At 35.9% G+C, this 24,916-nt stretch overlaps 1 protein-coding gene across 2 annotated transcripts; it reads right to left on the reverse strand.

Annotated features, from left to right (window-relative positions):
- Positions 1-1,983: 1,983 nt before the first annotated feature.
- On the reverse strand, positions 1,984-24,250 carry HNF4G (hepatocyte nuclear factor 4 gamma). 2 transcript variants are annotated; one of them, XM_018079267.1, is made up of 10 exons: positions 24,123-24,250; positions 21,086-21,254; positions 18,641-18,735; positions 15,010-15,116; positions 10,551-10,706; positions 8,400-8,487; positions 6,237-6,389; positions 5,825-6,061; positions 5,227-5,349; positions 1,984-4,847 (listed from the first exon to the last, which is right to left on the reverse strand). In XM_018079267.1, the coding sequence occupies exons 1-10, from the start codon at positions 24,238-24,240 to the stop codon at positions 4,729-4,731; spliced, it is 1,365 nt and encodes a 454-aa protein (XP_017934756.1). In that variant the 5' UTR covers positions 24,241-24,250; the 3' UTR covers positions 1,984-4,728. The 2 variants fall into 2 exon arrangements, with proteins under 2 accessions (XP_017934756.1, XP_017934761.1); XM_018079272.1 differs by lacking the exon at positions 24,123-24,250 and adding an exon at positions 22,593-22,610.
- Between the last annotated feature and the right edge of the window lie 666 nt (positions 24,251-24,916).

A 24,916-nucleotide genomic window follows, 5' to 3' on the forward strand; every position in this document is an offset into this window, starting at 1 on the left:
TTTAGGCATAACGTGCTTGCTCCCCTGTCCTGATGACATTTTACCCATCCTGTTTAGAAACTATTTAGATATGTTGGTATTCAAAAAGAAATTATTATATCTTGTGACTCAAAATGAAAGTTCCCTTTCTCTGTCTTTATATAAAAATCTGTGTATTTCATTATATCTTAAAGTTTCTTACCCTTTAATAGAAATATTTAGCATTTTGTTTAAAAATCAGGCATTCATTTTAATTTTTATGAAATAAATTTTTGAAAATATATTCCTGAAATTGAGCACCTTTAATCCTCCCTGCAATGAAATTTAGCTTTTGACTTCATAGAGGGCTTTTTATTTTATTAGACTTTCCAATTCATGAAAATATTTGGATTTGCCACAAGACAATCAGGAACCAGAAGTAAGCAGTGATTGATGCTAGCCTTGATGATGTTCTCTATCTTTTTATATTACAAAAACAACAGAAGACAGGGAAGCACAATTGCATCATGACTTTAAATTTGGGGATAAACATTTTTTTTTCCATTTCTAATTTTTTCCTAGGGAGAATAAAGGGAAAGAATAAAGCTAATGGCTCTATTATCAGGACCAATATGAAAAATGTAAAAATTAATTGCAAACCGATACAGAAGAGTTTTGAAAGACTTAACTAAAATGTGGACCTAAATATTTGCTTAGTATATACTTTAGCATAAGCAGCCCAAATGTTTGAGGTGTGCAACTAGAAATAGTCTGTGGAAAGACATATAAAATGTTAGTCTGTCAGACTGACAGACATCCTTGAGGTAAAAACAGACCTGCCAAGTATACAAATATAACCAAGAGCTATAAAAAGTTTTCTTACATTCCGAGAAGGTTAAATTTTCTGTTGCAGAAGATTCCTGGAGCTCAGTAAATCTCTTTGCTCACTTTCAGAATTCTTTAGTTGGGAGAAATTCTGGACAGTGATTATAACTGAAAGCTAGTTCATCTGTCTGTAAGATATACACTCCTGATTTGCCTATTGGAGCTGCTTGTAAAGCTGATTTACGGCAATCCTTGAAGAAGAGTCTGTCAGTGCTTCATAGCATTAAAAGTGTAGGGGGTTTTCCATATTTTCTCCATTGTAGGCTGAAAAAAAAAATGTCTTCTGTTCCCTAAAGTCATAAACATCCTACACCCCACCCAGCATTCATGAGTAAATGTTTCCTTCATCTAGGGTAATCAGCCACTGACACAAGTTCCTCAGAGGGACCTGAAGACCTCCAGCATTCAATAAATGGAATCTCCTCTTCCTCCCGTGGCAGCTTTGCCCTGCAGCTCTACACTCCACAGTAGAGCGTATGGGGGCAAAAGCAAGCAGCCCAAAACACTGTGTTACTGCCACCACCCAATTGAAAACAACCTCCAACCACAACTCTATTCAAAATCTACTCAAAGAGACATGCAACTAAACATAATTTCCATGGCTGAGGAGACACTGGTTATCTAAAAAAATATATTGTAAACAGTGTTTCTAAAGTTATCAAAGTCTTTGTCTACAAAATAAATAACTACACGTAGATTTGCCTAAATAATAATACACTAGAGCAATGAAAGGCAGTGATTTGTTAACTTATCCCTGTCCAGAAAAAAGAAAGGCTGTTGAACATATGGTTCATTTTAAACATAGATGGAATTAAACATGTGCTTCAGTTCTCTTCTGAGTCAGAACTAAAAACTGAAAACCATACCTATGTATACTTTGCTATGTTACAGCAGAATCAACTACAGTGTTGCCATCATATTCTTTCATATGATTTCAATATCCTGCTTGAGCAGGGGGGTTGGATTACATGTCCTCCAGAGGTCTCTTCCAACCTCAGCCATTCTGTGATGCTGTGAATACTGTAGAGATGGAAGTATGTGAGTTATATACTTATTCATAATGTAAGCAATATAAAGCATTCTCATTGTTTAAGTAAATAGCCAAAAAATTTACCAAAAGGCAAATGTGTCATTTGGATCATTTATTTTTCTTTATTAAGCTTTGATGAAAAACAGTCCATTTGAAATATTTTCAGCAATCATTTCAATTCCAAATGCTCAACACAAAAACTTGGTATCAGAGTTCAAACATATAAAGTTACACCTCATTATAATTTAATATTTAACAAAGCTAATCATTTCTGATTTTTCATAATTAAGTTTAAAAAAATAATGTTACATTTATAAAATAAATCAGCTTTTCCCAATAAATTACAGTGGTGTTCTTATTCCAAAATGTAATATATCATACAAAATAGATAACAATGTTTTGTCAGACAAAACACTAAAGTATATCTTTCCTCCAGTACATTTTGGCAGTGTGAGAAAATATTTTATTGTACACTTGATATCTAAAGTACAGTGTGAAAAATAAATCCATTAAGCTATTATGTATATCTCTTATATAAGGCAGAGGTAGCCAACTTGGGGACTACTTTTTATTTCCAGTTAAATGTTTTTAGTCAGACCAATACTGCCACGTTTATGCAACTAACTTAATTAATCTGACCCATTAAATTCATGTAGATCCACCTTGAGTCCAACACTCTTTCTATGACAAGTACACAAAAGTGAGCCCAATCAGTAAACTTTTGGGCTGCTCAGTATCTCTCACACATGCTTTACCTCTGTGTTTCACCATAAAGTGTTGGTGGTGAACTTGTAAAAATAGCACATTCTGGATACCCCTAAAGTTAATGGCAAAACTTCAGAACCTTATTCTGTCATAAAAACTCATGCTAAAAGGAACTTGTAAAAAGAGCAATGCCTTGATAAAAAAAACAAACAGTAAACAGCAAAAAGAAAAACCATCTATAAAGCAAAAGGCAAATGTTAAGAGCCACTGCATGGACTTTACAAAAGCAACTACTTTAAAATAACAAGAAACACAGCATCTACCTGGTAGTAGAGTATTCTCATTAAAGCCTTTTGAATGTTCAGGTTAGCTCAGCATTTAATGTGTTGCATTTCCTGCCTACAAAAATGTATTTGAAGAATCACTGCAGATTGTTTGAGCAACTTCTACAAGCCAGAGGTGTAACTACACCATCTTTGGATGTTGTCATTAGTGAAGGTGTTGTTCAGGATGATCATCTCACCTCGCAGAAATTCTGACTCAGAATTCCTGACTCTGACTATTTTCTCTTTGCAATAGTTCAGCAAACTGTAATATTTTATTATATCTTTTTCATCCGTTTCTCTCTTACATATCTTCTGAGAAGAAAGTCTACTTTAAAGTAGTAAAGAAAAATCAATGCTGTCTGGAATAAATAAAATGTGCAAAGTGGTAATTTTCTTATGATGTCAGTATTGTAGGAACAACATATCACTTAATATATTAGATTATTTTCACGAATTGTAACTGAGTATACATGCCCAAGTGAGCATGTGTCACATGCTCCACTTTGTGCAAATCCACAGAGGGCCCAAATCCAGATGAGTTGTTATAGACTTCAGACACAAAACTTAGTCTATGTTGGATCCTCCCAAACTGTAATGGGAGGAAGAGGAGGCGGGAGTTCATCACAGAAAATTGATTCATCCCAAGCTTCTGAAAACTCTTAAAAATTGAGAGGATGAATACTTTGTGGGCTGGCTGTCTTCTGGCTTGAAATACCATGGCTCAAACTAGGAACACCTGGAGCTGAACTCAGGCACATTTGCCACTTCAATTAGTTAGCCATACCTTTCCAGACAGAGCTGCTACATTAACTACAACATCTCTGTAGGTGAAGTTTAGGGATTGCTGAAACATGCATTCATCAGCCAGTTAGGTAAATAAACCCAATGGCTACACTTACACAAGTAAATCAAACAGCACAAAGTCTATACTCCACTCCTGAGGTCAAATGGCACAGTCTGTCTGTATTCCTCTCTGTCCCCTAAAGAGGGGTCTGTATCCAAAGCACCTGGTGAAAAGTGTCCATAGACTGGCCTAATTCCCAAACTGTGCCCATAAATTTTTGGGGAGAGTACTAGTTAGTCCTGACAACAAAGCATACCAGTCCTTGTTTTAACTATTTAGCAATGTAAATGCTTTGCCACTATCCAATTGACTGATATGACATTACTGTCTATACAGATTTTAAAAAGCCCTCAAGCATATTCACCCACGGCAGGCCCTCTGACTCGTACAAACAGATGATCAGGAAGGATTCAACACTTGTGTTGAAATTTTACTTGAAAGAGATGGTCCTTTCAAATCAATATTTTTTTAAATGAGTTGTGCATTTCTGTCCTTTTTTTTTTTAATTCATGTGCTTTTTTGGTAGCCTACTGGTTTACTATTAGTGGAACTTTGGCTTTTGCCTGATTAACCTACTTTTTCTTCTCGACAATTCACAGCTAAACAAGCACTAACCAGTTCTGTCACAAAAAATATATATATACACATCTAAAACAATAATATTAAGACAACAACTAAAACAGGAAATAAAAACATGAATCTGTGCAGTTATAAGATCTAAAAATGATATCAACCTCTATACATATTTGTCAGACTTCAGTGTCCACAGTTACAGTTGTATGTGGCAGTCAGAACTTTTCAGATCATGAGGTGTTTAAAGGAACACCCACAGCAGTGGCTGCTGAGGAAATAATTTCGTTTATCAACCTGAGATTTTAAATGTGCAAGTGTCCTACCAATTTATCTAGTGCATAAAAAGGAAGGAAGGAAGGAAGGAGGGAAGGAAGGAAGGATGGATTAAGGCAGAGACAGAAACATCATCACAATGGTTTTTGTTTCAAAATAGACTGCTGTGCAATGACTGAAGCCTGATTTGCAGACATTTTGTATTCTTGTCCAGAGCCTTGAGGAGGGGAAGGTAGTGGAGTTTCTGGAGTTGCTGAAAAAGAACACAGAAAGAATTTATAGTCTGGCCTACTCTGCATATGTATACTACTGCACTGAAAGGGAGTTGGTTACATTTGACATGTTAGGGAAATAGGATATTTTAATTATCTGAATTTTTAGTTTATTAAAAATTGTGCACGTAAAAACAATTATATATCAGAATGGTGTCGAATTTTTAAAATTAGATTAAATTCAGGTCAAAGTCTCTTACTTAACACCATTTATCTACATACATTTTTAATGCACAATTATTTTAATTTAAGAATGATGATGAAATAACTCTATGAGCACTGACAGGCCACCACTCTAATTAATATTTTTAAATGAAACAGTGAAATCTTATGACAGAAGGCTAACTTGCAATTACTTACAAATCTGTTCTGTATGTACAGGAGCAGACATTGAACTTATGAGGATTGTTTGGCCAGTTAATGGATCTTGGGCTAAGTGAGGATGCATTGGGTGATGCAGATGACTGGCATCATTAGAAGTACCTGCAAAAATAACATGTGCATATATCAATTCAAAAGAGCATGTTGTTGCCAGCAACTAATACTTCAGTAATTACATTTCCACAGAGCAAATATTTTGATTGGCAATTTGAATAATTGCCTCTGGGTATTCATTAAACAATTATACCAGACTTCAACCATATTAAGCACTGTGTTTATTTTCACTGTTTTGACTGCAATAACAGTGGATTTCATGAAATATTTGTAAGGATTCTTTCATCCGCGAAGGGAATTGTAGGACGACCCAGCAGTGACTGAGAAGTACACGGCACAGTCTGTCGTAAGACTAAGTTAACAAGATGAACTGCCAAGACAAGAAAGCTTTAGCTAACAATTACACGACCCAAAGCTCAGACAGTGAGTCAGCATGGTTGATTACATCACGAATCCCTCAAGATCCCAGCATGCTAAATTCAACATAATACAACACAGTATATTTAGCAAATTGTTAGTTTACCTCCTAGTAACATCTCCTGAAGCAAACTGTCAATTTTAACAATTCCAAATAGTTTAACCAATTGTATTTGCTCAATCATTTGCCAAGTGATGCTCTGGAGTGTAGGCAGTAGAAGAAGTAGTTCTCCAAATCTTCCTCTGGAGTCGTACTGACGGTCATTAATATAATCCTCTAAACTGATTTGGACTTGGAACCGCATATTCTTAATCTTCATTGGGTTACTCAGGCCTTTTGCATCTTAAAAAATGACAAAAATTTAAAGTCAAGGCAGATTATGATTTGGAAGGAGCATCTTACTTATATTTTTCATTTGATTCTTTTCCATTCATGAACAGATTCTACATTAACAAAAATTACTTCCAGTAATTCTTCCACGTGTAAAAAATTCTGAGAGACTTTTTTGTAAAAATACCTGGATCAAAAAACACAATTGCTTTCAAGCAAGCGTACTCATTGTCGTCTATTTGAATTTCCTGGAAGGGTCGAACTAATTCATCCAGAATGCGATTTGCCACTCGGCAGATCTCTACTTCAGTACTGTTGCGATGGATTATGTAGTTGTTGCCTTAGAGAAAAAGAATACCAACATGTGGATTAATATAAAGATTTTGATGTAACACACGAGATGCAGCCCATTCTCAAAAGCACATTTCAGGTTAATAATTTTTTTAAGTAATAACTCTCCTTTGCATTATACAAAAGTGTTCTTTCCAAACAGAGTACATGTGCAAATTATAGCGGTCACCCAGTAAAAAATCTGTACATGTAAATATACCAACATGTACAGTTCCTGATTAGTCCACAGGACTGAGGTTCATGTTTGAATGCACAAGTATGGAGCAAGTAGACCTTTATCTTTACATAACAGATAAATATAATAGTGAATTGATCTTAAAATGTCTTCTTCCCCAATTAAAATAATACATCCCAAGCTGAATGAAGGATTTGTCAATACATAGGAGAAGATAAGGGGAATGCTTCTTTTTCTAATAGGTGCTCCTCTTACTCCTGATAAAATTTAGCAGCATCATAAAATTTTCAGTATAGAAACAATTTTCCCTGTTTCTTTCATTTTAAATTTCCATTTTGGAGAAGTCTGCACCATGGCATCTTAATTCACCTCCTGGAGAACACTGGTAAAGTCACAGAGCTTTCGAAAGCTACCAAAGCAGTTTTTGAAAGAAAACCTGATGATTATGTCACAAGGGATCCATGCCAAAATGACTCATAAACTTTACAGATACCAAGTACCAGAAATAAGCCTTAAAGCCTCAAATCATTCTTCTTTTGATACATATGCTGATGCTCATGACACTGAATATATAATTTTCTGCTTATTATTTTTTCATTTTTACCTTATTACCTACTAATCCCAATAAAACTGCAAATATTTCTTTTTTATTAAAGTTTGTCAGTAAAACAGCATCTAGAGAAAGAACTACATTAACAAAGCCATTTGTATAGCTTTTATCTTGAAAGGATTGGTGGTGAAATACCTCCAGACCAAGCCCTTCTTGTCCTTTTAATGTTATAACAGGTGTAAAAATAAATTCAAGATGATTTAGAGCTGTGAAAAGGTTGTCCCAAAGAGGGAGGAGAACAAGTATTAAAAATGTCCTTGTTCCACACCACCAGTGAAGAGACTAGTTTGAGTCCATATTCCATATAGTCTTGCCTCACATCAAAAATCCTGTCCAAGATGACCTACACACTTTCCCATAAAACAGTCCAAATGCTGCACATGTTTAATGTTCGGCAGATTACACTTCAGAGTGGCAGAGCCCTGTTTCAAACAATGCTAACAAATGCCTCATCAAGTCCCTGTTCACACAGGCACACACCCCATCTGCTAACTGAGCCTCTCTGTTGCATGAACTAAGATAAGACATGCTTCCACCATGCAACAATGTCTTTTTCCCTAACAGCTATGTTCTCTTTACATAACCCAGTGCAGGAGCCCTTTCGAGTGACCAAGAATATGCTTCTGCAGGCATGACTCCTCCCCGTGCCATGGATGCACCCATCTGCCACATGTCAGGGACAGCAGGTGAGCTGTTTACATGATGGCCATGTGCTGACTGTCAAGGCAGCAGTGAGAGGGCTCTTGGGAAAGTGAGTTGAAGGGAACAGGCTATCCAATATTCTAGCCAGTAGAGTCTTCTCTGACTGTGCCTAAAGGACTCTTGAGAAAGCTCCAGATAAATGGTTTTCATGAAAACTGAAATTAGTACACGTGGAAACAGGCTGGCTGCTGCTCTTAAACAAAGGGGGGTTTATGACGGGGCTTTTTGTTGTTTTCTTCTGATTTTTTTAAGGGATAAAGGTGTAGAAAGGAGGCTAATGTAAGGAGACAATTGTCAGGAACTCCTTTAAGTTTTGGTTTGTAGCATCCAATACTAGCTCACCTATCCATCTGCTTTTGCTGTAACAGGCATGTGACATAACGTCATTAATAGCTATTTAACATTCAGAGAATGCATTGCTTTGATTGTGCCAGAACAGTTGTCTCACTTAAGTGATTACATGGTTGCTAATGTACATCATCATTAATAAGTAAAACAAAACCAATATTTACCTAAAAGTAAAATGTCCTTATACGCCATGGACCGTTTTGCTGCTCCAAGCAACAGGTGTTCCCCAGCATGTGCTCTTAGCAGGGCAACCTCATGAAAAGAACAGCAGACTCAATAAATGATAAAGCAGTAAGTTCCAACAAGAGTAAAAGAAGAGAGGTTGCATATTACTGTGTATTAGGTACACGTTTAAGACAATTAAGATTTTAATATAAAAATCTTAACACCATAAAAACAGCACTCTATAATTAAATCGTCATTCTCTGTCACTTCTAGCACTCAGTCCAGATTTTAAACATTAGGCTCTGCAAAATACTTATCAATAAATACACTATCTACTTTTATTTACTAGTGTGTATTCCCTTGTAAAGTTTTCTCTATCATTTTAAGTTGACACTTAAGACTCCAGTGGGCTGGAATGAACTGCTACAGTGAATTTGGCAGTATCAGTGTTTCATTTCCCTCAACTTGAACCAAAAATTTATGTGGTACTTAAAAGAGCTTTTTCCACAACAAAGCCAGATATGCTAAAACAGCCACTACTGTCAACAAAGAAAAATCCTGGTTCATACTGGGAAGGCACTTGTGCTTATTTGTTTACTCTTTGTCATCTATTTACTTTCCTTTGGTTTTGATGTCTTCTTGAAACTTCAGCAATGGTCTCTATTTCCTCAAGGAACTCATCTCTTGGCAAGTAATTCTAATCCAAGCCAATACTTTATGAGTAAACAGTACCCAGGTACACTTATCTGTTAAGACTTTTTTGGTTCTCAGTTAGTTAACTTAGCTGCTCTGGCCTCCTTTATGGTTTGGAAATCAGGCTGACTCCCAGATCAGGAATAATTTGTTCAAAACCAGATGTTTTATTTCATTACTAAATGCACAATGCTCCTTAGAAATTTGCTATCACAAATGAAAAAGTGGTATTTGCTTTATCTCTCAATATCTTTGCCCCTCTTTTTCTAAGCTACTTAAGGTTTTTCCCAACATGTACTCTTCAATCACTGTAAGGATGTTTTCAGCCTGTCCTTCTAAGATGATAATTTATTTTTTTAAATGCAGACGGAAACCTTTTAATGACGTCTTATACCTTCCCTTTTCTTTCATGCCATCTTAACAGTAAAAGCAGCAATATTTTTTCTTGTTTTTGTTGCCCTTGTGTAACCAATGCACTTAAAATTCTCCTTCTTTCACACGAACAGAGTTTTAACTTATTCCAGTACGTTGAGCTTGTGCACATATATCATACTCTGTGGGTCTGCAAAGATATCATTAAACTCCTATTTTGGGGGGTCTCCTGTGGCCTGAAACATGTTCATATCCCTGAGGAAGAATATAAGAGGGAATGACTCAGTTTGAGTATCAAAACCAAGGATGAATCTAACACTTCTTGCAGGATTTCGTTAAAAACTGAGAGACCGAAGAGACAAAAAGTAGGATTTACACAATTGCAGTCACACAGCGATTTTCAAGATGTATCAGATTTTGGTGGACTGGAGTTGAGAGATCTCAAGCAACCAATTAACCTCCTACCCAGGCCGCTGGTGAAAGAACTGCTCACCACAATGTGGGAATATTGGTTCTGGGTGTGCCAACACAACTTACTCTGAAAGCGGGTGATATATTAGGATATATTATAGATGTGATGATAGATCAGACCTCTGTCATAAAAACCCTTGTAAATTTTCAAGGCTTGATGCTTTTTTCCTCACATTCATTATATACAATATAATTTTAGTACATTGTAATATATGAAAGATTATGTGCTATGGATTGATACCAGTACGTTTGGAATTTGTTCAAGATTCTAATGGCTTTTATTTTTTTCAAGTAGAGAAACCCTGCTTCTAATTAACATGCTGCCATATTATAATGAAAGGTGAACATGAAATAAATACTTATCAAGGTCAGAAAAAAGTTCTGCTTCCAAAAGACTACAGAAAGAACAAAATGCTTAGAGACATGCTGTTTTGCTGCTTCTTTTTGTTAATATCTTTTATGTGGTGGTGTTATTTCAAAACTTAAAAAAAAAGAAAAGATGAGGGTCTAGCATTCAGATCTATTTGATCAGACCAAAAAAATTATGACATTCAAAGATTACAGGAGTAACAGAACAGTATAATTAAAGTTTTCTCTTTGGTGTCCTCTTATACCTGGTCATCCAGCGGTAATTCACAGAAGCCTGGAATATATTTAGCCCATTCCACCAGGACCAGAAGTTGTTGCTTCATAGATTCACAGACATCACTAACACCAGCAATTTTCTTAACGTTTATATCAGTGCTAGAACCAGGACTGGACATTGAGATCTGGTCATTACAAGAGAAAAAAATTCAACATGTTAAATTTCATATAGTTGCATTTTCACTGGTTAACAGAATATTTAAGAAAATATCACGGCAGTAAGCATGGATACTCTTGAGAAACTCCTGGACCACATGGACCATTAGTCTGAACGTAAATTATAAATTTTTATTTCTCATTATTACCAGTGTGCATTGCAGTATTTAATTATTCATATCATGATACAATACCTTCTCATTCCAAAATGCTATTTTTAAATATACCAGAGACCTTATCATTCATAGAGGGGAGGTGGTTTCTTTTTTTTTTCCTTTAAAAGGGTTGACATTTACTTCATTTCAGAAAAAAAGAAGAGATCATAGGGGCATGCAGTAATATTAAGGGCAGAGAAAGAGAGTGATAAAGGGGTAGCATATTCTTCTAGTGAAAAGATAAGTATCATTAACTTTAGAAGGTAAAACAGGGGGGTTTTAGTGCCTGGAGGAGAACAGTTTGCAATGATGAAGCAGCAGTGTAGGCTGAGGCCTGAGACATTGCAGAGGAAATGTAAAGGATATGAGTGTGCATTAGACCACCTGCAGTGAACAGTGTTCTGTGAAATAGGAAGAGAGCAATATCTTTCTGGGCCTGAAGCTGGGACAGTTTTACATAATCACTGAGCCAAATCCTGAAATTCTTAATGACTTTTCAAGAAAAGGAACAAAACCAGGTTTGCTCTTAAGCCAGGCAGGAAAGACAACTTAAGATAAAGCCAAGCCTGAGAAGGTAAGGTCCGAAGGTCAGTTTATAGCTGATATCATACCAGGGAAGAAAAAGAAAAGAGGTAAGAGAAAAGGTTAAAAAAAGAAAAAGGAAAGAATAAAAAGAGAAAGAGAAAGAAAAAAATAAAGAAAAAGAAAGGAAAAAAAGAAAGAAAAAGAAAAAGAAAAAGAAAAAGAAAAAGAAAAAGAAAAAGAAAAAGAAATGAAAAAAGAAAAAGAAAAGGAAAAAGAAAAAGAAAAAGAAAAAGAAAAAGAAAAAGAAAAAGAAAAAGAAAAAGAAAAAGAAAAAGAAAAAGAAAAAGAAAAAGAAAAAGAAAAAGGAAAAGAAAAAGAAAAAGAAAAAGAAAAAGAAAAAGAAAAAGAAAAAGAAAAAGAAAAAGAAAAAGAAAAAGAAAAAGAAAAAGAAAAAGAAAAAAAAAGAAAAAGAAAAAAGAAAAAGAAAAAGAAAAAAGAAAAAGAAAAAGAAAAAGAAAAAGAAAAAGAAAAAGAAAAAGAAAAAGAAAAAGAAAAAGAAAAAGAAAAAGAAAAAGAAAAAGAAAAAGAAAAAGAAAAAGAAAAAGAAAAAGAAAAAGAAAAAGAAAAAGAAAAAGAAAAAGAAAAAGAAAAAGAAAAAGAAAAAGAAAAAGAAAAAGAAAAAGAAAAAAAGATCCCTCCACTACAAACCCAAAATCCCACCACTGTAATAGACATATGAAATTGACTTTCCCTTTATGTTTTATTACTCAGGAATAAATATATTCCTTTATTACTCAGGAAATGATATAGTGTGATTATATTCCTCAGGAAAAAAAATTAAATGTTTGATCTTCCAATAGCATACCTGTACATACTTCAGGATGGTGGAAGCTATTTAGGTTGACCTGCTATCAGTTCCCCTTCATTCATATATCCATGTTAAAACCCACAGTGAAATCCCATTATCCTTGGGTAGTCAAAAGGAGTTGCACTTCTGAACTAAAGCTCAGCGCTTCCTACATAATTGAGTAGTGTAAAACACTGAAAATAGCTTAGATATTAATGTCAGTTAACCAGCTGAACATCAGTTCTCAGGGAAATTAGAGCAGCTAGACAGGTGAAAACCTCCTCAGACACATAATTCAAAGGCTATCATGAAGGAAAAAGGTTAGAGGTATTGTTTCTTTGTAGATAGAGCATTTGAGAAATCCACGTTATAATCATGAGTCCATTTCTGGCATCTCTTCTACAAAAAACAAAGTTGAAAATACTGAATATCATTCAGGTGAGAGCTATCAGAGGGATTCAGTCTAGAAAACCTTCAGCAGAGAAAGAGAGTAAAGAAACTCAACACATTTCACTGTTTTTCCAGAAGAGTAGAAGAGATCTTGATCAAGACTCAAAAGTACAAAGAAGAGACTTCTGAGAGCAGGTCACACCTGAGAAAGATACCACCATGCACCAACTAGGAGATAATACAAGAACGTAAAGAAGAGGTAGATTGTTTAACTGTTAGACATACCAACTCATGAAGTTAATACGTTGTCTTTCCTTTAATATCTTTTAATCAAACCTGTGCATCTTTATAAATTAAAAATTACATTACAAACTATAAACTACATGCCAAAATTACTTGCTGAACTTCTGCTGGGGACTCATAGGACGACTTCCATGGAGTTCATTATTAAGATTTCATCTCTTCACAAGGATATGAAGATATGGACTTTCCTATTTCTTTTTCTCTATTGATTTAACCTTCCTCTCATTTTTGGGGTGCAACACGGTAGTCACTGACTTCATACAATCATAGACCAGTGTGAATTAGGAAGGACCTTGAAAGATGATTTCATCCAATCTTTTGTGGGAAAGTAAGCCTAGATGATGGACTCATCTAGTTCCTCAGGGATGAGGACTCCACCACATCCCTGAAAAGGTTGCTCCAGTAATTGTTTATTCTCCCTGTAAAAATTTCTTTCTTATATTGAGATGAAACCCTTCCCAGTGGAACTTGCACCTGTTAATGACTTGATGAACATGACAATTTAACACTATATCCCAGTTGTCCTGAAAACCTTCGGGGACAGATGGCTTTATGCCTATGGGAGTCGAGCATGTCCCTTTCATATTTACATAATCCTGGAAGCCTCTCTTGAGTCTGTAGGTGAAAAATTGCACTTGGACAATTTCCCCCTGTAAGGGATCTTCAGGAACAAAGTAATTAATTTGCTCTATTTAATATGAAAATTTCAAAAGAGATGAATGCCACCCTCTTCCTCATTTCACAGCTGAAGGACTTGGATAATGACTTGGGACACTACCTCCTCCTCCAAGTCTCTCCTCAGGACTGAACTCATCTTACAGCCCTATTTGATTGAGAGAAAAACAAATACTTCTAAGACTTGACTTTTCTACCATGTTAATGTAGTCTCTTGGACTTAGAGGCCAAGATTGTATCTTCATATATGCTTGACATAGTGGAACTAATTCTGTCCCACCAAATAGTACGTAGAATAAATCTACACATGTACACAAGGGGATGTTTTAGGCCAGGAATCTACTGTTTGAAGAGAACTTTGTGCCATAAACAGCTGAGGATGTGATTCTGTTTAAGACAGTTCTTATTCTTGAATTGCATATACCAGTCGGAAATGATTAACAGAGTAATACAAAAAAGCACAATAAGCAACTTCAAAAAATTACTAAGGAGGTAAAAATAGCTATATTTTTCATAGTGTATAGGTATGAAAGGTAGGAAGGTCCATTATGTCCATCTAGTCTGCCCAGACATGCAATATGTGCCAAAGACATATCACCCAGTAATTCCTGCATCAATTCTTTACAGACAGTTCCAGCCTAAGAGAGATGCTGATAAAGGATGAGATTACAAAACATTTGGGGATGTATAAATCAGTCAGCATGAAATCATAAAGGTGGCAGTTAAATTCTAAGCAAGTTAGTAAGAGGTGCAAGAATGCAGAATCAATGATCATGATTTATCTGAGCTGCAGAAAAGGACTAGAGACTGTTCCATGCAGCAATTGATTGGATAGGAAAAAAAAAGAAAAAGAGAAAATGAAGTTCAGATGAGACAAAGAAAATTCAAAAGCGAGATGTGAACAGACTCTGCAGTTGGAACATTTCTGTTTGCCTTACTTATAATGTCTAAGGATATTAAAAACTGGATTTTCAAAAGAATGTAAAGAAATGAGTGTCCACACCCCTTTGAATGTAATGGCTTTGGACAATTTTTTCACTAATACTTCATGGGAAAGCCAGCTTCAAGGATAGATAGATGCCACAAGCTGCCTAAGACAGCAACTGATTTAAAAGCAGTAAGAACCATAAAGCTTTATTAAGAAAGGTGCCTAAGACATATTGTCCTGGACAAAGTAGAATTTTTTTTATTGACTTTGCTTCAAGAATGTATTCTATTACTGATTCTTTCACCGGGAACAGGAAGCTGGGCGCACTTTGGAAGTAGAAGAAAGTAATCTCAATAATTATATTCAATGCAATAAAAAACTGAAAAGTATTTAGATTTAGTAAAATCAGTCTTAAAGTTACTAAATAATTTTGTGGTATATCTCAGTACCTGACGAGAGAGTGTCTCAGCTTGTGACAATGTGCTAATAGAAGGAATGTTGCAGCCATCAAAGGTGTTTCTTCTTGTACTTATCCTGTCCCGTTCATTTTGTACAGCTGGAAAAGAATAATCATCTCATTTACTGACTTGTAAAAGCTGACACACAGTATAATTTCAGAAGTTTACCGTATTTCAGAAGATAACTGTAAGAACTGAAAGGTCTGACATTCAAAGAGGATGATCTGCTTTTAGCTCCGAGTAATGAGGAAGAATGACAATACATGTTTATGGTCTCTATCTGTATATTACTTGCCTGCAAAAAGTATGTATAACTAATTATAGATAGATACTGAATTATCATCACTTTTTTCAGTGGCTTTATTACTATAAAACCTCTTTCTTCCTTTGAACCTGAGACATGTTCTAATTTTGTTATTTCAACCAATTTAATAAGTAAAGTAGTTTTTATCATAGTGGCAGAAATGGACATCTCCGAACTGTCAAACAGGTTAAGAGATACAGCACCACCACTGAAAAAATATCTCAGTCAGAGGAAGTATGAAAGCCCTCCTCCCGCTCTGCTGTGGGAAATTCTGAAAGAGGAATAAATCATGAACTTAACCTAACAGTAAGATAGTTTTGAAACTTAAATCTCATGCTCCTCCTTAGTGACATTTAATTCCTAGCCAGTTTATGGAATATTAACTCAGTTAAAAAGTTTCAGGACAGTAAGTTTTGTCTAATAGGGTACAAAGAAAGGCATTTGAAAGGGCTTAGGATGAGGAACCCTTACTCAGCACACACAAGACTTATGAAGCAACAGGGCATACTTTTGAACTGAAGGAAAAAGAAAAAAATAAAACTATCAGTCAGATATTTCTAAAACCGAAATCACGTCCAAGGTTAGGTCAAGGAAAAAAGAAAAGGGAAAAAAAAGAATTATGCTGATCTTTTTATTGCACAAGGAATCTCATAATTTTTTAAGAATAGCAGTTTTATTTCCAAAGATAAGTTTGCTATTTTATGGGAAACAATCTGCATTATAGAATTTAGGAGCAGTAAGAGAGGTTTCAATAAAAAAAAAAAATAAAATATTTTATGCACAGAATAGTTTCAGAGTTTATCTGAACAATGCACATAGTTTATTCCAGAGGTGTACTAACTTTTTGCAAGGACACTCACTGATGGGTCTTTTATTAAGGTCACAGTAAGAAATTTTGTGTGGTGATAAACACAAAGTGCTATATGTTCATGTAGACAGGAGACAAAAACCATAACCTCTTGAAAAAGAATGCCAAAACATCCACTGAATTTCAGCAGCTTAAGTGCTACATATATAATTAAAATAATGTCAGCACTGATTAGTATTGCAAAAATAGTAAGGTATTCTGACAATCGGTAGTGAAAGTCACTGGTGGAGCACACTGAGAACCATAGGTGGATGCTTCAATTTTCTCCTACTTATACATAATTTTGGATTATTAGACTAGACTGTCTGTCTGGCTAAAGCCTTTCCGTCAATTCAGGCTAAAATTGCCTTAAACAGAGATTGCATGAGGAAGGTGGAATATTTGCTTAAAGAGGCCTTGTACAGCTTTCACCAACTGAAGCATTTCTTACCTTTGTCTAGCAGAAAAGAAAGATTTGCTAGAAACAAGAGGAGAAACAATCATGGAGACTATGCTACACTTCTTACACTATGAAACATGCCCCGACCATGTGAAAAGGTATGTAACAACACACAAGCAGTTCAGTGTTCTGAATTATTTTAGCACTTGGAAGCCTCGAATAAACATGGTTTGGATGCAATGAAAAAATGAAAGTTTTAGAGGTAGTGGGACCAAAGTAGGGCAGAACAGTGTAAATTAGGTTGAAAGTTTTATGCCACGCACTGGGCTGCATTAGCATCTTAAAGGAAATGACCATTTCTCTGGTTTGGGTTCCTCAGCACATGAAAGATTCTGGTAAACTAGGCAGTGTCCAGAGGAAGACTACGGAGATGGAACCCACAAAGTGCACAAGGTGAAGCAGACCTTATGTGGAAAAGAGAGGACCAACATGGAGGTGGGGGTCCATTTCTGTACAGAAAATGGAGCCACATTCTTTTCAAATCCATAGTGAAAGGACAAGAGACAATGGACACTACTCTAATTGCAGTAAGACATATTCCAATTAGTTAGAAATTAAAAACTCTTCCCAATGAGGCTGGTCAAGCACTGAAAGAACTTGCCAAGAGAGACTGTTCCATCTCCCCTCTCAGGGACTGTGTAAATCTGTCTGGACAGAGTCCCAAGTAACCTGACTGAACCTAGACACTAGCCTTGCTTTAAATGGGGATCTGAACTAGATGAATTCCAGATGTCCTTTCTGAGATAAATTTCTTTAATTCCAGGTTCTGAAAGTCTGTAAAGCTCTGCTTTTTGCAAAAGTTTTAGGGCAGCTGTGGACACACAGGTCTCCCCCTTTCTTCACATCAGATTGATAATATACATACAATATGTTACCAATTTTAATGACACAAATTCCAAAGGCTAAAGTTTGTTAAAGGAGATCCATAAGAGCTAGCAAACCTATTTCATTCATACACTGTGTAACACTGTTTAGAATATCCCCATCCAGCTTCAAAAAGAAAAATCTATTTTATCTCATGTCAATAACGTGATCACTAGCAAAGCAGTACTACAGTATAGATACTTAAGAGCCTAAAGAAACAGCTTGCTTTATCTTAGGAAAGCTATGTAAAGACTAAAAGAATGATAGCCTTGTTACTGTACAGGAGAACTGAGCACTCACATTTCAGACTGGCCTTCAGGCAGATACACCATGTTCCAAACAAAAAAGGTAGCAAAGTTGTGATGAACCACTTTTGAGTGCGCATTTGAAACAGATCAGGACATCTTTTGCTTCTACATCATAACTGTCAGTGTAGCAACAGCCCCAACAACAATATTCCTCTGATATTACCACTGCCCTTCTTTCCCTATCACTCTGCTCCTGTGGTCATCTGGTCCTTCCACTTCCACAGGAGGATCACTGTGACTCACATTTCTCATCCCTGTCAGTGAGATGCACAAGTAACATTTTTCCCGTTTTAAACCTTAAAGAAATTAGAATTTTTTTTAATTAATGTGGAGACTCCACTGACAGCTACCACTAGTCTTCTCACCACTATTATTTCACTCAGCTTCACAGTCCTTCCTCTGGTTTAAATGTTTCTTACATTTAAATTTAATGGAAGAACCGGTAAATTAGCACTGTCATTACTCAGGGTAGAAAAAAAATGGCAGATAGAGATTTCATGAAAAATTAAAACTAAAATCTCACAGTTTGAACTTTTCCAGCATATGGTTCAATATATAGAAATCAATGAATTTTGGTGCCAGGATTCATGGATTCAACAGTTGCAAATTCACTTTGAATCCATGGACTTGCTTATGATCAAAATGCTAGAACTGCTTACCCACCTGAAAATTAGAAGATATATATTTTACCTCAATATAAAAGCATTTCTCCATCATGAAGGCATTATAGCAGACTTTCCATTGAATTATTCTGTTGGAGTTTTTTAGAATTTTTATTATATTTTAAAACTCACTCAGAATTTTTTCTTTGTATATCAAATAGTAAATGACTCCGTTACCTTCTTTTTTCATTCCTGCTCGAAAACACTTTTTTAAACGACAATATCTGCATTGATTCCTTTTGTCCTTGTCAACGATACATTGTCTGTTGAATCTACCAGAGACAAGAAAAGGGAAATGTATATAGCATTAATAAAGCAGTACTCTGATTACAAAGAAGAAAACCAACTAATCTGGCCTGTCAGAATAATGTCTATAACCAGACTTCTTTCTTCAGTTGTTTGGATTATTTTTCTTTATTAATCAGTTTTGAGAGGTGCTCCATTTTCAGGAATATATATGTGTGCCTAGACACATATATGCATTGGAACTGGCAAGTGTGGAAAATTTCAGACCTAGGTGCATCATTTACACCTCAACTGATTTGTAAGGTATGTCAGTAACTGGTTTCATCAAACGGTAGTGGCAAAACAAAAGAAGAAAAGCTACAAAAAGTAAATGGAAAGGCCAATCAAGGAAAACGCCAAATGTTGCTGGCATTGAGGAGCCCCTCAGCTGTTAAACCATTACCCTCAGCTGGCAACCTTTACTCCCTATGGAGATACCAATGAACAAACTACGTGTTGTATCATTACAAGTGGTAACCTAAAGAGGAAATGAGAGGAACATTTTCTGCCAACACAATGAAACAAAGACATGAGGAAACACACAGAGCATGACACTGCAGGAAGGCTTATCCAGGCCTTTATGTACATCTACAGGTGTGCCTAAAGGGAATGCATATGAGCCATCTTCCCCTCTCCCTGTTTAGGTCTGCCTTTTTTTTTGATCTTCATGTGTTTGTTAGATAAACAGACCTATCTTTTGCAGAGGTCTTCCTGAAATCACTTATGTCAGCTCTTGCCACACCACTATAGGTGTGCTATATCACTGTGCTATGTCTGTGCTATATCACTGTGCTATGACTGTGAGGGAGAGATTTCCTTTTAAGAGTATTATGCAATCAAGGAAGACTGTAACAAATGTTTCTGCTAAAAAGCCATTTTTACAAAAGGTTTTCTCCTCCTTGTGCCCCATGAGGTGGCCCAAGGAGATAGGGGATGGGAGATGTGGTCAGTTCATCATATGTTGTCTCTGCTGTTGCTTCCTCCTCAAGGAGAGGACTCCACACACTCTTCCCCTGCTCCAGTATAAGGTCCCTCCCAACAGAGACAGCTGTCCACAAACTTCTCTGATTGTAGCTGCAGTTCTTCATGAACTGCTCCAGCATGTTTCCTGGGTGCAGAAAACATGCTTTCCTTTCCACAGCGTGCAGTCCTTCAGGAACAGGTTGCTCCGGCATGGGTCCCCCGTGGGGTCACAAGTCCTGCCAGCAAACCTGTTCCACCATGGGCTCCTTTCTCTGTGGGGCCACAGGTCCTGCCAGGAACATGCTACTGCGTGGTCTTCCCAACCGCATCATAACTTTCTTTTGGGCATCCATATTCTCCAGCAGGGAGTTCTCCACAGGCTGCAGGTAGATATCCGCTCCCTTGTGGACTTCCATGGGCTGCAGGGGCACAGCTGCCTCACCATGGTCTTCATCATGGGCTGCAGGGGAATCTCTGCTCCAGTGCCTGGAGCACCTCCTCCCTCTCCTTCTCCACTGAGCTTGGTGTCTACTGAGTCATTCCTTTCACATATTCTCACTTCACTCTTCTCTGGCTGCAATTTGCTTCTGCACAATAATTATTTTTCCTTCTTAAATATGTTATCCCAGAGGCCCCACCACCACTGCTGACGGGCTCATCTTTGGTCATCCTGGAGCCAGCTGGTATTGGCTTCACCAGACACAGGGGATGCTTCCAAGAGCTTCTCACAGAATCCACTCTTGTAGCCTCCTTGCTACTAAAACCTTGCCACGAAAACCCAATAGACGCCTTCAGTGATCTGTCTAAACTCACAGAGTTTTTCATGTGTTCTGTGCACAGCTTAAAACTCACTGTTTATGATCCTGTGCATGTACAGGAGTGATTTGTCAAACATGGTGCACAGACCTGCAGCGTGATAATTAGGGCACCATTTGGAAATTAGCAGATCAGACTGACGGGGGAAATGTCTGATCAAAAGAGAAGTGTGTCACATAAACCTGGAATATGTGCAGATATGTTTGCACAGCCCTTAAAACAAAACTCATAAATCTTAGACTTTCTATTCAGAAGCTAATTTCCTAAGAAAATAATTCTTAGAAAACAGTTAAGATATACGATTTTCATATTGCAGTGAAAATATAAGCAGTTTTCATTTTTCCTTTTTTTTTTTTTTCGGGAGATGACCTTCGTAATCTTAAATAAAAGATAAATAATATCAACTGACATCTGGAATATAGTATCTGGAATGTGTAATATCAAGTAGCATCCCTTAAGAAAAAGTTGGAAATACCCTGACAAAGTTCTGAAAAAGTCTGAATATAATTTTTGCTTAAACTCATTATTTTAGCGCCTCTAGATGAACTTCTGAAATACCTGCACGAGTAGACGTGGTTTTTCCTTATGCTGCGTCTAAAAAACCCCTTGCATCCATCACAGCTGGAAGCACCGTAATGTTTTCCAGTCGCTCGGTCTCCACATATTGCACAGAGACTACTGACCCCATTGTCAGCAGCATTCATGTTGACAGCTTCTCCTGAATTGTCTGACAAGAGGGAAGAACAATATTACATAGTTATGGACAAGACTTCCACCAACCAGCACATGAACAAGCTGTACCTAAATGGAGGCATCTTCTGTTTTTTTCTCTTTTAATTGACACTTAAGATTTATATAGCACGACCTATCTAGTTACATCTGGCTCTTACTCATATGAACACTTTCAAAGTGATAGAGATGTTAACAGAATTAATAAAGTTCATACCAACAAATAATTGTATTCTAAACTCTTTCCAACTGAAGAATTAAAAATTACAGTCTAATTTTGCATGTACAATTACATAAGTATTCCTACTAACATGAAGAGGAACTTTGGCATAAAACAGTGATAACTCTCATGTATCACTTCTCATATGAGCTGGCAATAACTGGCAACTCATACAAAGGTTTGGGACATTAAACAAACAAACAAACAAAAGGCTTTGCACAATATTTAATTTAAAAAAAAAAAAGAAAACAAAAGGCATGCTAAGAGGACTAAGTGTTATTTCCTCGAAGATATTTTTTACAGGAACATTGCAGACAATATTGCTGCACAGAGAATATTAGCTGTGTGATTAACAATTAGTCACTGAATCTGGTAAATGCTACTGAAGAAATTCACCTGAAATCAAAACACACCTATTTATTCAGACATGTTGAAAGAAACAAAAAGCAAAATAGCTTTCTGTTTTGTTTCTGATTTAAATGAAAGGAAAACTGTTTGAAATAGGCCTAAGCATTTGTAGCTGTTTTGTCCAGAAGAGGAAACTGTGCCACATTAATTAGTTATTCAAACATGGATTCAAAAGTCGAGTACGTGAGCTCATGAACAGGAAACAGGTTAAACAGTAAAACTGTTAACAATGATACATAATATTATTCCTATTGTATAGATCCAACTGAAATGTGCAACACAAATATAAAATTTTCATTGCGTCCTGCAGTTTATAATTTAAACTGAGTTCTTCAGACAAAGAAATGACCTTTTTGGATTGATTTGCTTTACAGAGCTGTAATTGATAGGAATTATATTAAAAATTGATTAAATAAAATGAAATCTTAAAAGTAAAAATTCAGTTCTGTAAAAATTTTATTTTAAAATTAGGCTTGTCATGACTGGAAAATTATTTTCATAAATGGGTTATAAAATTACTCTAGAAAAATACAAAACCGTTCTTCTGGAGTTCTGTAATGTTGCATGATAGAGTAGAATAATTAATAATACAATATTTAAATGTAATGATGAAATATTTTACAGCCATGTAAGTTGTGTGTATATATATATAAGAACATACTTATTTTCCTAGTTATTATTCTGAAACAAAATATCTGGGAAATTGACCTGATGTTGAAAAGTTCTTTGATTTCAACAGAACTGAAAAGTCTCCCTGAAGGTGGCTTGTTAAACTCATCCGAATGTTCCTAATTAATTTAGACAACTAGAAAAGATACATAGGAAGGTTCATAAGAGGCAGCTTTCAGTTCCAGACTAGCACTGTAACAAGACAATGTTTTAATAAATTCTATAAGAAAATACTTAAGCTAAACTCAAACTCTAAACAGAAAAAGGCTACACCTTATAATTAATAACTATCAAGCTAATCACTTACAGTGAATAATTTAACCAGCTCTATCACCAACACATAATGCAACCAAGCACAACCTCCCTAATCTGCTTTCTCATTTTATTTAACATTAACAGATCCAAAAGGGTGCTACTCAGCAAAAACATGAATGACCAATGAAATTACCCATATTAGAAAAAAAACCCAGAGAAATCATCTAAAAGTTATATAATCATTCTTGATAGCTCCAAAATCACTTAGGGCATAAAGATCTGTTTTTCCTTCCTAAATCAATAACCTAGTCTACCTTTCTGTTTACTAAGGTTGCCGTAATGTAACATCAGAAATTCAGATAAAACTTCAAGCCCAACAACAAAAACTTAATTAGGTTCTATATGGCAGAAATATGTGGAAATGCAGGTGCTAAATAATTTTCCTCCAAATGATTAGATATCAGTTCTGCCTTTTAAAAATACATATACTTTATGATACGATAGACCAACTTTTTTATTATATTAAAAGATTTGGAAGGCCATTTTTGAGTAGTTTAACTTGCCTAATACTTTTCTTCACTTCAATTCACTGACATTTCTTTTTTTTTTTTTTTGGTCAGTATTCAATGATGGCAGAATGAAATGGTGTGCTTCCTATTTCAAGCATAAATTATTGGTACAACTTCTCAAAAACTGCAATCAAAAATTCTACCTAAAGTTGAAGTGCTACATTAGCTAAATGCAAAGTTTTTCTCAGCTAAACATCAGCCTCTATAAAGCCAATGTGTTTTGTTTTTTTTAAATCACTTTAGTTCATATATACACTTACCTAGGAAGGCTAGATTAACACTTAAGTAAATAAAATGTAAATAAAATATTAGTCTAACAATTAGAAACTAGGCATCAAGAAACAGTAGCTAATTTTTTTCACAAACCTCTGGACAATTTTGTCCTTTCCTTCTGAAAGTTATATACGAAATATACTTCCATGTCCAAACTGTCAGTACTAGTTATTCATTTGTTGTACAGTAAATAAAACAACTGCTGAATTCACCATTTTCTTCCTTTGATTAACTGACTGGTGACAGTATAGTTCATCTACTTTATTACATACAACCTCTCTTTTATTTTCCTTAAAGAATTATAATGTTACTAACTTAAAGTTAGCGCTGAAGTGTAAAAGAGCAGATTTGTAGTTTGAAAACAACCCCCAAATGCTCCATTAATTAAACATTTAACTAGCACCTTATAGCATTACTAAACTTCACTTTTTCTATTAACTGGCTTGATTTTGCCTCACAGAGGAGAACTCACCATTGCCATTATACAGAATCTGCATAGTTTCGAACTCCAGTGCCGTATACGTCGGATCTAAAACTTCACTGTAGTTTGCCATTTCCATGTCTAGTATTGGTTCTGAGAGCCTCATCATTGAATGCAAAACCAGTGAAAAAGCTGCTCAAATGTACAACCTTCCCATTCTGTTTCACAGTGATTGATAATCCAAAGTTAACTATAACTGTATCACTTACGTGCAGCAATGGGAGGAGCTGTAAAACTGCTACTGCATGCTGTATTTCACCTGGGTATTTTTTTCCTTTTATGATACAGTGCAACCCTTCTGATAATCTTGGAATGCTTTATGAAATAACCTTATCAGGAGCTGTATTGGTTCCAGTTCTTGCGTGAACCCAAGGACGTGCAGGAAGCTTCCTGTCTCTTATGCCCTGCTACATGTTTTGTTGTCAGTGTGTGGAACAAACAGTTCTAAACAAACTGCTCTGGTTGTTCTACGCAGAGACTGTAGGTTCCTACGCCATTTTGCTCTCTTCAGAACAATAAGGAAATGTGATATGATGATGGACTATCTCAAAACTATACCCAAATCATCCAACCTCATATTTTAAAAGATAGCTGTAAAACCTCCTACTTTTACAGCTGTTAACATTCTTTCACAGCAGTGATGAGCTGGCTGTGTAGCCACCCTTAAGCAAGGCCTCAAGCCACACAAGGCCTGCAGCAAGGCCAGCTCATAAATCCCCTCCATCACACACTGTACTGCTGCAATGGCTCTAGGCACTGGACCCTGCACACTCTCAGACAGTGGC

Source organism: Manacus vitellinus, unplaced genomic scaffold (genome assembly GCF_001715985.3).
Source record: "Manacus vitellinus isolate BGI_N305 unplaced genomic scaffold, ASM171598v3 scaffold_1_pilon, whole genome shotgun sequence".
NCBI lineage: Eukaryota > Metazoa > Chordata > Aves > Passeriformes > Pipridae > Manacus > Manacus vitellinus.

Excerpts from the sequence above, each read along its gene's own strand:
- HNF4G (XM_018079267.1), bottom strand. The coding sequence starts at position 24,240 with ATGATGAGGCTCTCAGAACCAATACTAGACATGGAAATGGCAAACTAC. Across the intron at positions 10,707-15,009 it reads CTGAGACACTCTCTCGTCAG|ATCTCAATGTCCAGTCCTGG; the intron begins GTACTGAGATAT and ends TGTAATGACCAG. Across the intron at positions 6,390-8,399 it reads TAAGGACATTTTACTTTTAG|GCAACAACTACATAATCCAT; the intron begins GTAAATATTGGT and ends TTTTTCTCTAAG.